The sequence below is a fragment of the Aplidium turbinatum genome, chromosome 1 (assembly GCF_918807975.1).
Source record: "Aplidium turbinatum chromosome 1, kaAplTurb1.1, whole genome shotgun sequence".
Classification (NCBI taxonomy): domain Eukaryota; kingdom Metazoa; phylum Chordata; class Ascidiacea; order Aplousobranchia; family Polyclinidae; genus Aplidium; species Aplidium turbinatum.
Genome location: NC_137472.1, coordinates 15,660,999 through 15,674,146, shown reverse-complemented (window position 1 = coordinate 15,674,146; position 13,148 = coordinate 15,660,999). Strand labels below are relative to the sequence as shown.

The 13,148-nt window shown below is 37.1% G+C and overlaps 1 protein-coding gene across 2 annotated transcripts in view; it reads right to left on the bottom strand.

Annotated features, from left to right (window-relative positions):
* Positions 1-6,213: 6,213 nt before the first annotated feature.
* Positions 6,214-13,148, bottom strand: part of LOC145768425 (ovochymase-like) — a 42,260-nt gene continuing 35,325 nt past the window's right edge. For both annotated transcript variants that reach the window (XM_082579918.1, XM_082579926.1), the window contains exons 12-18: positions 12,730-12,833; positions 11,525-11,683; positions 10,643-10,766; positions 9,815-10,014; positions 8,771-8,883; positions 8,046-8,163; positions 6,214-7,384 (exon numbers count right to left, since the gene is read on the bottom strand). In XM_082579918.1, the coding sequence (XP_082436044.1) occupies positions 7,080-7,384; positions 8,046-8,163; positions 8,771-8,883; positions 9,815-10,014; positions 10,643-10,766; positions 11,525-11,683; positions 12,730-12,833 (1,123 nt within the window). In that variant the 3' untranslated portion in view covers positions 6,214-7,079. The remainder of the gene's footprint in view (positions 7,385-8,045; positions 8,164-8,770; positions 8,884-9,814; positions 10,015-10,642; positions 10,767-11,524; positions 11,684-12,729; positions 12,834-13,148) is intronic.

Genomic DNA, 13,148 nt, shown 5'->3' with positions numbered 1-13,148 from the left:
GAAATACAGTTTGTACTGATTCACCGCAAGACAAGGATTTTTGGATGGTGTCGTGGAGTTTGATAATATGATCTGTCGTTCGACGTCTTTTTCTGAATCCAGACTGTTGAAGATGAAGTAGATTGTTCTGTTCTAGATACCATCTGAGGCGATTAGTTACTATTTTCTCCATAGTTTTGCAAAGGGTGCTGGTTAAAGAAATTGGTCTGTAGGAGGAGGGTATACCCGTTGGTTTGTTTGGCTTATGAATTGGAATGATGATTGAATGTTTCCATTTGAGTGGCAGTGTACCTGTTGACCAGCCGTAGTTAAAGAAGTTGAGGAGGATATTCAAACTGCAAGGGGGTAGATGACATAACATTTGATAATAAATGCCGTCCGCACCTGCAGCAGTGTTTTTATTACTTTTAAGGACTGTCTTCAACTCGTTCATTTGCAGGGGTGAATTGTAAGATTTATTGTAGAAATGGGTTGCCAGTTTTGATTGTAGATTGTTCGAAATTGAAAGACTGGAATTTTCACGGAATTTTTTTGAATAGTTGGTTGAGCTGCTAACTGAGAGAAATTGATCTGCAAGGATGTTGGATTTGTTGGTATCACTTTCTGCTTTAGTGGCAAGAGTGGGAATTCTTTTGGTTTCCTTTATGCCTGAAAATTTTTTAATAATTTTCCACACTTTGTCAAGCTTTGTTTTACTATCGAGGGAACACCAGAAATTGTTCCAGCTTTTTTTTTTTGCTTGGATGATGGTTTTTCTGGCAATTGCCCGGAGGCGTTTAAAGGCTTGGATGTCTGTTGGGTGTCTGGTACGATGAAGACGTTGTAGTGCTATTTTTTGTTCTTACTGCTCGTTTACAATTATTGTCATTCCACCATGGAACGCCACTTAATTTGAATGGTTTGGTTTTAGGAATTGCTATAGACGTGCAGAGTTGGATAGTTTCGGAGAGGTTTTGGTTAAATGTATTTCTATCATTTGAGACAACAGAAGAATTTAGATTTTCTTGGCATAATTTGGAATACTTTGCCCAATCAGCTCTTTGGAATGCCCATGATGGTACAAACTCTGCATTACCTGGGGAAGAAACATTGACTGTAGTAGCGACTATGCAGTGGTCACCATAGCATCTTTTCACAAATTGGGACTAGATGGGCAAATTATCAAAAAAGGGCACTTTTAGCGAGAGAGTTATGTTAAAAAGAGCACTTTTCGCGCGTAAATGATGGGAAAAAGGGCATTTTTTCACGAGCGTAAAACATGTAGCCTAAGCTTGAAAATGTAGATTTCTCAGGCAAATTGTGGGTGAAAAGGCATATTATAACTAGACTATAGCCTACTTTTGAGACCCATCATTGATTCCTATATTCATCCCCGCATACAATATTTTGTAAATAATAATGTAATAAAATTTTATCTAGCAACATTTAGTTGCAGAGGTCTCTTGTACTAAAATAAAAAGAAACAACTATGATAATAGCCTATATGAAGCACAACTGCTAAGATATTATAATGAGTTGAATCTTTGCAGAATTACACTGGTCTACAAAAAAAGATTTTTTTTCTGCTGTTTAGACTTTGAAAACTGCTTTAAGGTAATTTTGGGGTGCTGAATCCGAATCTGAACTCAGATTTTTGCTATCACATCAGATTTTTGAGATATGATGTAACAAAATGCTTTATTTTGCCACAAGTGGAAGATTTGGAATTGTGTTTACCACCAGCATATGCAGTGCTACAGCGAAAGGTTAGTGTTAGACAGGTCAAAACAGCCTAAATAAGGTTACTGGACAAGCATTGCCATAGGCGTGCTTAAATCTTTGAGGTTTCATGCAAAACATTGACGGAGGAGGGGGGCGGGCGGTCAGTTATAGCCTACTTTTAGCCTCCTTTTTAGCTTGTTATTAGGCTACTGCCTTGTTAATAATGTTGCTTAGAAAACAAATTGGTATCAAAATTATAGTTTGTGGGTGTATTTCAACTATTTATGCAAAACATGACCTGGATTTCGGGATATAGCACTATGTGTATGTGTGATAAACGCAATGTCAAATTTTCCACTTTTGACAAAAGTGACAATTTGTTGTTATCATATCTCACAAACCTGACGTGATAGGATAAATCTGAGGTCAGATTCGGATTCAGTACCCCAAAATTACTCTAAATCAGTTCTAAAAGTTGATACAGCAAAAATCGTGTAGACCAGTGTTATAGATGATTCTAAAGAGTTGGTATTTTATTTTGATGAAAATCAGGAAACAAACTTCGATAATTTTGAGACCCATTTAGAATCTCACACAAAATTTGAGGTAGGCTACTCACAACACAAATTGACAATCTGCTTGAATGGAACATTAAGGATATTATAAGTAAGGTCAAAGGTAGACTCATAAGTTCTAAAGTATGTATGCTAATGTATGCTAAAGCTTTGAATTCAGCTTAGTGTTTCCCAACCTGGCGGTAAATTACCCCCGGGGGTAAGTTGCCTACCTTTGGGGGGTAACGAGACCCGTTTGGAAACAATGAAGCAAGTCAAGGTTGTGAACTTTATAAAAGCGAATGAATTGAACAGCCGTCTTTTCAAGGAACTGTGCAAGAAGATGGGAGAAAGATACGAAGCATTACTGTACCACACAGAAGTACAATGGCTGTCTCGTTGCAAAGTGATAACCCCGCCTGGTCGAACTTCCTCAGGCTGTCCATGTTTTTTTGATAGAAAAGAAGTCCGACTTGGCTGAATATTTCCCTAACCAACAGTGGATTTCCTGCAGCTGTGCTACCTGGCTGATATCTTTGGTGAATTGAACAAAGACAAAGACTTTTAATTCAAGGCAAGAATGCAACTGTGATCGACACCAAAGTAACCGTAGCTGCATTTATCGTGAAGGTTAAATAGTGGAACAAGCGAGTTGGAAGAGGCACAGTAGTGCAGTTTCAGACGCTTGACATGTACTTCGAAGGCAATGGACTTGAGTTGACAGCGGTGTTGAAGGAGGGCATGGCTGACCACTTAGGCCAGCAAGCCAAGAAGATGGACATTGGCCAACTACTTTCTGAATTTGGACACGGCTAGTCTCCAATGTTGCACTGAGCCCTTCACATGTGATGACAGCCAGGTGGATGGTGACGACTTTCCGGCCAAAGAAGAATTTATTACTCTCCGAATGAACGAAGCGTTGAAACAACTTGATTTCAAGGGGAAAGGCTTGGATTGGAACCCCTGTTGGGACCCTTTTGGTTGGGCAGACTCCAGGATGCACCAACATTAGCTACACTGCATCAAATATCCTGACCTCTTTTTCAACAACGTATCGCTGTGAACAAAGATTTTCAATTGTCTTGGGAATGAAGACAAAGAAGCGCAATCGCCTGGATGTCGAAAGCGACGCAAGAATCGCCCTCAGTAAAACAAAGCCCAGGATCACAAAGCTAGCGGCTGAAGTCCAGGTCCAACCTTCGCATTGAATGTTTACCACACATTGTCATCTTGTATTCAGCATTGTATTGCATTTTGATTGTCATAGTTAGCCCTTTGAAATACATAGCAATAAACACTTTTGTTTTTGAAAATTCATCTTGGGGGTAATTGGCTCACTTCAGGTTGGAGATTATGGTAACAGCCAAAAAAAGGTTGAGAACCACTGATTTAGCTGTTCATTTTTTAACTTGGATCTAATTTAAACAAAAATTAAGTCTTAAAAATTGCCCACCTAGTTTCAAACTAGGGGGGCAAAGAAAGGGCTAGGGGGGCAAGCAAAGAGACTTTTTTTTTTTTATATGTTTATATTTTTAGTTTATATGTAAAAAGATGCTATGGTGGTCACTACCCAAAAATTCATTGGTGACATCGGTGATGCATTTGTGACCAAGGGAAGTAGAAGCAATAGTGAGGTCTAGAGTGTTCCATCGGATTTTCGGCTTATAAAGACATGTGGGTGGGAACAGTGGTGTTGAGGATTACTGCGTCATGATTTTCAACTACTTCAAGTAGAGCATACCCTCTATTATTATTGTTGTTGCACCCCCACATGACATGGTGGGCATTGAAAACACCGCAAATTAATAGTTTATTATGGTTAGTGAAAATACAGTTTATTTGGTCACCTGCAAATGAGTTTGTGGGTGGGTTATATATACTGCATACAGTTAGGTGTTCGATTTTAATTGCGATAATTTCCAGCCGTGGGTCTGCATCCGGGATGGGTAGCTCTGTAAAGGAGATATTTCTTTTAATGCAGATTCCGACACCACCTTCTTTTCCCAAGTGAGCAGGTCTGTCTTTTCTGTAGAGATGATATCCATTAATATTAGGGGTGTATTTAGGAGTTAGGTGTGTTTCTTGTAAGCAAATGATATCCGGTGGGGTTTGTGAGCTTGCTATTAGTTGATTCAATTCCGGGATTTTTCTATAAATTGACCGACAGTTCCACTGCCACACTGTGAGGAACATTAAATTATTAGTGATTTTAACATGTCCGAGTTTGTTAGAAATCCCATTCTAGAACCTGCTGCATCGGCAATAATTTGAAAAATGTCAATTTCTTTATTTTGGCTTTGAGCGAACGTTGTCTTTGTAATCACTTCTGCTAAAAAGGCAAGAAATAGGATTGGGTTATTTATAAAGTGGCCGCTCTCGTCTCCTACGTTGGTTGGTTTCGAGGGTCCGGGTTTTTCCATTGTGACTGGAGTTATATTTATACTGTCATTAGTTTGGTTAGAGGATAGATTTTTATTCAATTGGCTTGTTTGAGTTGTGCTTGCTACAAGAGGAGGGAAGTCCAGATCATAACTTAGCATTTCTGTATTTACAGCTCTTTGCTGCTTGCAGGCTTCAGCATATGTTAAGTTCTTAGTGGTTTTCATTTTCTGAATGGCTTTTTCTTTCAAGTACTTGGGGCAGTTTTTAGAAATAGCGACGTGATTTCCACCACAATTTGAGCATTTTACTGCAATACTTGGGCAATCATCATGCTTGTGTTGTTCACTGCATCGGAGACATTTGGTTTTAGATCTGCAGAATTTTGCTATGTGTCCAAATCGATTGCAGTTGTAACATCTTAAGGGTTTTGAAATGTATTGCGAGACTCTAAATCGTTGATAACCTATTTTTATTGAGTCTGGTAGTGATTTGCTATTGAAGATTAATAATACAGTAGTAGATGCAATTAGTTCAGACGATTCAGAATTTCTTTTATTAAACCTTTTAACCGACCTTATGTTCGCATCCTTCAGCGCCGCAAGAATATCTCCATCCTCCATGCCGAGAGGAACATTGTATATTACTCCACTTGCTCCAGGTGGTCTTTTGGCGTAGGCGGTGATCGGAATGTTGATGGTGTTTCCATCCGTCAGTGTCTTTGTTTTGAGGATAACCTCTATCTGGCTTGGGTTTGCATTTATCTGAAGTCCTCCATCTTGTTTTGCTGAGCAGGATTTGTATTCGCCTATTAGATATTGCAGACATCGGTCGATCAGTATCGGCGAATACATTTTTAATGTTTTTTTTGCTCTCCCGGCTGGTTCGATTTCAATATGACTGTAGTAGTATTGTTGCCATTTTCGTCTGGGTTGTTTTCCGTTTGGTACTCCTCTTCGGAATGTATTCGTTTTCTTTTTAGAGACGGCGTCTCCTTCTTGTTTTCTGGGTCGTCTGTCTCCAGTTTGGTTGAGTTGATTTAAAATTGAAAGCTCAAATTTGTATTTCAAACTGCACCTTCCTTCTTGTTCTGCACCGCGCAAAACACTTGCTTCTCTGGGCAATTCGCAAGCAAAAAATCGGCTATGCTTACTAGAAGAAATCTCACAACCTTCCTCTAGCTTGAAAACTCTAGAATGTCTATTGCTTTATCGCTTGCTTTACTAAATACTGAACCCAACACAAAGGCAAAACTGTGACCAGAAACAACGGCTCCCGGCACGCAGCAAAAAGCGACAATCAGTTGTGAAATCTCTTGGCAGCCAGGCAAGCCACGTCACGTCGCGCGGGACACAGACACAACGCAAATTCAATGTCAACAAATTTCATCACAATTTCAATTCTAATCAAGAGGGCAATTGACCCGCCGGAACAATACCCTTAAAAACATTGATAATCTTTATTCTGGACGCGCTAGTTCATTCAATACCGTTGAGACACATTGAGTTTGTAATAGCCTATCAGAGTTTTTAACTTTTTCTGAGCCACGGAACACTTTACGCATTAAAATAATCTCGGAGAACATCAAACAAAATTTTATAATGACGCAATAAAATAAACAACCAAACAACAACAACTTACTCAGTTTCAGTTTTTTCTCAATGCGATATTTAGGCCTGTTTGGACAAGTATACAAAGTTTTATTCAGGAAAAAATTGCAGAAAGACAAAGGCAGATTTCTTGTGATTTTGATCTTCAATCGGTGTTTTATGGAACACTAGTCAAACTAATAAATTTCTTGCGGAACATTTGACTATCTTTCACTGAACACCAGTGTTCCGCGAAACACTGGTTGAAAATCACTGGCCGACATACAATACTGTAGTCTTTTTGCACAATTAAAGTTGGATTTTATACAGTTAGGCCTACATGCTGCCAACAGCAGCGGATTAGGGGTAAACTTGGTCACGAGCCACCCTCAACCCCCCCCCCAAACAAAACAAAAAACAAGAAAAAACATTCAGACCTATTTTTTCTCCATTTTTGCATATTTGCTGCTCGCTTTGCTCGATCAATACCATTTTAATAACTGACCCCATTTTATCTAAGAATTTTTAAGTCAATTAACATTGGTGACTCCTTCAATTTTTTTTCTAAATCCGCTACTGAATGGCAAACACACAATATGTGGCTAAATGGCACAATTAAAGTTACGCAAAGGTAAAACAAGTGCATCTTTCAGAAACAAGACAGCTTACACATAGTATTGTTATAATGGGATACCTAATAACAATCGTCATGGATTTTATTCACTGTGCAAACTGCATATTTAGGTCACTACCATTAACTATCAACTTGAAATGAGAAGAATTTTTCATCATGTATTTATTTGCTACTTCGGCAGTTCATAAGTAGTGTAAAAAAGGCATGCGAATAATAACAAGGTTAGGTTTCCAAACCGATTGGAATCCAAAGCATTTGCTCAACGCTTAAAATAGCTGCTACTATGGAAAATACGAATGGGAGTCTGCCAGAAAGGTATCTGTTGCTTCCACCACTTGTGCTTTGAGTGGTTGCAGTCGTTGTAGTTGCAGGAAACGACTTTTGAAATGAGACCTTCACTGCAAAACCTTCATGTTGAATGCTAAAATCACTCTTAAAAGTGATGATAACCGAGTCGTAGAGTCCAGGCGAGATGATGACATCATTCGGAAGGGTGTACCCGCACAGGCTAGGCTGAATGATGCGGCCTTAAAACCAATATGAACAAGTTTTAGTATGAAACGGCAGGTTAGTGCTATATTTATAAGTATGCCCCAGAAAGTATAACATCTTTCAAAGCTTGCTTTCAAATGCAAAAACTAGACTTACAATTGCATTTTTGAAGACATGCACTGTATAGTATCAATGGTACTCAAAATCAATATCGAATCCAGGGGGCACTTGGTTACGTGTTCCCCAAAACCGAAAACAAACATGTAAATTTTCTGTGCCTATACAAAAGTTTACCGAAGGTTCAACCACATTGCATAACCTAACCAGCAGTATAGGAAAAAAATGCATAAAAAAATTAAATAAAAGGCAAGTCCTAAAGTGAAGATTGGTTACCCTAATAGATTACATGAACAATTTAATTACCTATTCCGTGGTAATAAAGGTACGAGGTAGACCTACAGCACTGGCATTGTATATTAGCCTATCAGATGATGATTCTCAAACCACGCAGTTTGGCCCAACTATAATCAAGCAGTATACCCTACTTGTAAAATAGTTGGCTCACTGTTAATGAATAGTTATGCACAGTCTCTTGTCCTTTAGCTGTGGTACACTATGCATTAAAAGCAATTTTAATACACCCTTAGTCTAGTAGTCAATGTAGCCTATTTATAAATTACATTATACACTTCATACCCGTGTCTGATGTAATTGTAATGTAATCATAACATAAGAAATCTCCTTCTAAAGTGAAGCGCTCAACGAACTTAAGCAGAATTCCATAGCCATTAGTTTTCAATGTCCATGGACAGTTCTGTCAAGAAAATAATTTTTCAATGAAAATTTGACGAAAATGTTTCCAATCAATAATTTTGAACTATTTTGTTCTAAGTTTGAATTTCGTCATACCACATTGAAAATAAGTTTTAGATAGCAATATAATAGCCATAAACAATAGTTTATCAGTTTTCTGATCGTATCCCACCAAGATTGGTTTATCAAACTGCTTTAGCTTATGCAAATCGGGTAAGCTACATACACAATTGCACATGCATGTAATTCATATTTTGTTATCTTTTTAACATTGTAATTACATGTATTATGTTTATATTGGAAAACTATACCTGCATTAAAACGACAAAAATAATTTCATACAGTTAAACTTCATTAAAGCTTCACATTTATAGTAAAAACTGTAGAGCAAGGAAATATTTTGTAATGGTTGATGATTATATATCAAATCCATTATCAAATCCATTTTTCATGTACTTGATGTGCTTTGTTGTTACAGTGTATGCGACAACAATAAGACACTTAAATATTTTTTTACAACTCAATTCAAGGCCATTTGGACAATAATGTTTGTGCTTTAATAAACATGACCCAAATACATTGCATTAAAACACTTGTAGTAGTCTCACATTGGCTGTTCCATATAATTGAGTCTCTTTATCCACAGGCAATCGAAGCGTTTGATTGGTTGAGATAACGGAACCACAGGGGGTTTGTGGGAGAGCAAAAAAGGGTTCTGTTCCTGAAAAGCAAGTTTCTTTTAATTTCATGACCGTGGACAGAAATTTTTACTCTGAACTTTTCTTCAGACTTGACCATTTTACTTTAACGTTGAGCTTCAATGAGCTTGAAATAAAGAAACAATATTTTGTCATAACGAGTAATGATAGACGTTATCATTTCTCAGAACAGAAAATGCAATCGCACTTCTGGTTTCTTTGACTTCATCAAGAAATTGTTATAAAAGGCAACTAGAGTTGCCAGATGAGAAACTTTGTTTCCATTCGGGAAATTTCAAGGTCATTGGAGACAAGATGTAGACCCAATTGTGGACATTTTGGCGTTTTAGTCACAGTAGACGGGCAAAGGAAAAACTTGGTTTAAGATATCCTACAATTTTTTAGGAATTTATTGCAAAGAAAAAAGGTTGATGAAATGAAAATGCGATAAGAGAATTATCGAAGCAGCAGTGGAGAAATTCTTTGTGGCGCGTGACAACTGATTGAGTATTAGATGAAATCGTTCAACACGGCAATTCTAAACTTCAAGCGTCAACATTTTAGTTCTCTATTTACTTTGTGAATAAATATGACAAGAAAGCTCCAGTTAAAAAGATTTCAAAGTTCGATTTGTATTGCTATTGTATATAGCTTACGATCAAGATGTAAAACGATACAAGATATTTCGTTTTATCTTTAAAACTGCGTTTTTAAAATCTCATTGAAACGAAGGGCTACCTAGTTTTTGGCAATAATTTTTTCGAATTGCTGATCAGGAGGGGAGATTGCAATAAGTATTCACTGATTACTTTGGCAAATTAAAATCTTATAATCTTTATTTTATTAGTGTTTTTTTTTCAATTATTTGCATCTTAGTGTAATTTACTCGTTTAATGTTTTTAACTCATTCATATAAATATTTTGCACTTCAAAAACCCTTATAATTTTTTTTACCTGGATCAGTTTGGATTGTTTCTTCAATCCAGGAAACGTATTCGCTTACTCTTGTGTACACCCCTGGGTTTCTTGCATCAGCACAACCTATTCCAAAGCTGGTGATTCCTTCTAGTTGATAAGGGGCGGTCGAACTTGCTTGGCACACAAGGGGTCCCCCACTGTCACCCTGACATGTATCGACACCCCCGTTTTCATATCTAGAATTTTAATTTATTAATTGTTATATTTGCATTGCTGAAGTTTCGTTTTTTGGCTTACGCTCGATGATTGTGATTTAAATTAAGTGGACGGGAAGGCAAGGAAGCCAATTTTTGTGTTCAACTTCAAGAACGTGTTTAAGTGTTACAATCGTATACTCTTGGGCGGAGTCGAACCAGCGCCCTTTCGAGCAATGAACCAGGGATTTTACCACTCAGCTAGGCAGCCGACAATGCGTTGTTAAAATTCTTTGTCAAAAATTCATACCGATTCTATAATATTTTGCACCTCTTAAAAATTATTATGATAACAATCATAGCCAACAATGGATAGCCAAAGTAACTATATCTAAAAGTAGCTATCGTTTTTCTTTTAAATAAAAAGTATAGGCTATACAGTAGCCTATATCAGAAAATAGCTGATCTTTTAATGGATTTGTATTGCTTGGCCTACAACGTCACAAAGGTAATACTTTTATTTGCATTGAGAAACAATTTATATAGAAAAGCTTATTTTGTCATTGATAAAGAAATAAACTGCAAGATAGTTTTGAAATGATTTTTGGTTAAGCCAAGTACAAGAAAATCTTTACAGCAAAATAAAATTTAAAATGAGTTAAACACTTACCCGGCGCAAAGATGGACATCAATGATACCATGCACCAACTGGCCAAAGTACCAGGAGGAACAAACCGCGTTTGAGATAATTGGCACCACTGCTTCTCTTAAAAGGTTGGGATTGTCGCTAAAAACTAAATGAAACGTAATCCTTTTGGTTTTGTTAAAAGTTAACACTATGGCAAACAAATTTTAGAAAATTCATTCCATTTTTTAAATTATTATGAATAAGTTCTATTGGATCTTCACCGACCCATAGAAACTCATCCACAAACCCCTACGAGTATCACTTAACCCAGTTGAAGTAACTTTGAACTTAGTAGAAACTTTTAATACACGAAACGAGATCTTCAAAGTTTACAAAAAGCTTTCTCAAAGGTAGGCTACTGCTTTTCTTTTGGGCTGAGGGTTAATCCTGTTACTATCACAAAGAACTCTAAAACATATCCTTGACATGACTGTGCTTGTTGTAAAGCTGTTGTTTGACGCAAATTATTCCATCCACTATTGGTTCACCTAGTGGGTGGAAGATTTCCTCGCAACAACACCTCAACAATCGGAAAACTTCACTCTGGCAATCTCGGTATCTGGCCCTGCGTCAAGAGCCTCTAGGCTACAAGCATGTGAAACTACAAGTGATAATCTATCAAGGCTTTGTCAGTCCGAGAAGAAAAATTCAAAAACCAATCCAACTAAAGATTATTTTCCCCATTTTCACACATAAACATTTTCACCCTACTCTGAAGAAATATGTTGTTCACCTTTTATAGATAAATATGTAATTTTGTTTCAAAACTTAAAATTGAGTTAACTTTTGGTAAAAACGCGAAAGATTAAAAGTTGTGTGAATCCCATTTTTCTTCCACATTTTGACAATTAGTGAGTAGTCTACCTTCGGTGTTTCCCCATCCTGATATTGTGCAGTTCAAACCGACAGTAACATCAACGCCTTGGCTAGGCAAGCAGGCTGGAAGGATGTATTCCGACATAGCAATAGACGCTCCAATTTTGAGCAAAGAAATGTCATCTCCTTTAGAAGCAGTTATGTAATCTGTAAAAGTTTGTTACAAAGATCATTAATAGAAGGGAAGATAAACGGTAGAAGAACTAAAGGTAGACCAAGAATGATTTGGAAAACAAAAATCATTAAATGGACAAAATTAAGTTATGAAAGTGCACAAGAACAGCTCATAATCGAGAACAACGGCGCATTGTATCCAACCCTCGATACGAGTGTCGTGAACTAATACATACTTTATTACGCAAGCTTATGTTAGCTTTAACAAACTAAATGGGACATCTAAATAAATATAAACAAATGAATTAGTACTTCAGACAAATATGATTATCAACCTTAACCGCACCTCAACATAACAAGCAAGTAAACAATGGACTTCTAAATAGTAGCATCTGGACTGGAAACTCAGTGGGCAACTTGAGGCCAAACAGTTGGTACAACAGTTGGCCAACAGTGGGCCAACAGGGTTAGTTACTTGGCTGTTGGCCCACTGTTGGCTAACTAACTGTTGTACCAACTGTTTGGCCTCATGTTGCCTACTGAGTTTCCAGTCCAGATGCTACTATTTAGAAGTCCATGAGTAAACATACAGTAGTGGGAGCGCCAACTCAACAGTTGCGTTGGCCAAAGGCATTATGCGTGGAACGCGGCAGGAGTTTCTACTGTGGGCCACAACACAAATTACACAACAACGAGAAAGGAAGTTAATGATGACGATGAAAGATTTGTTTGGTGAACGTTTTTCATTTTTACTATAATCGGTTATAATACAGCTCCCTGTATCGAAAAAGCAAAGCATCGCAATTACATTTCGTTCTAAAAACTTTTATTGACAAAGAAGAATAAAGGTTAAAAGCAGCACAAAAAAATAAAGCAACACGTAATATACATGAGATTTTAACCATTCCAAAAATAATTTGAGTGGCTGATAAAATAACAACACATCTACTGTAATTTTCACATAGGCTATAATTTATCTTGTTTATTCCAAGTGCTTCCAGCTTATCCTAGTTCAAGTTTACTGCTTTCTCTTATTCTTAATGTACAGTATATTTAAAACAAAGATTGTTTTTACTGACCTGGGTGGTTGACGATCTTTGATACCGGATACTTTTTTCCCAATGCTCCTAAATCATTGTAATCCACTGTACCAAGGATGACATGAAAATACTGAGCCTCAGTTCTGAAAACCACAAATTCATTTGAGTTTTTTTTTTTAATGAAAAGTAGAAGGATCTCTGGTTCCCTAACTTAAATATAATTCTAGGTTTGTCTTTGACTTATTTAAATCTTTTATAATATCTACTACGTTTGTTGCTAAGCAAAAATAATTTAATGAACAAGTTCAATTGATCCATTGATTCAAGTGAGACATCTGATCTCAAGCTTGTCTGGCAAGATCCTTTACATTCTGCTGCGTCTTAGCCACAGCAAGGCATACACCACATGAAAAGAAGACCCTTTCGCTCTGATTGTTGCAACAACAAAAACCTAAGTT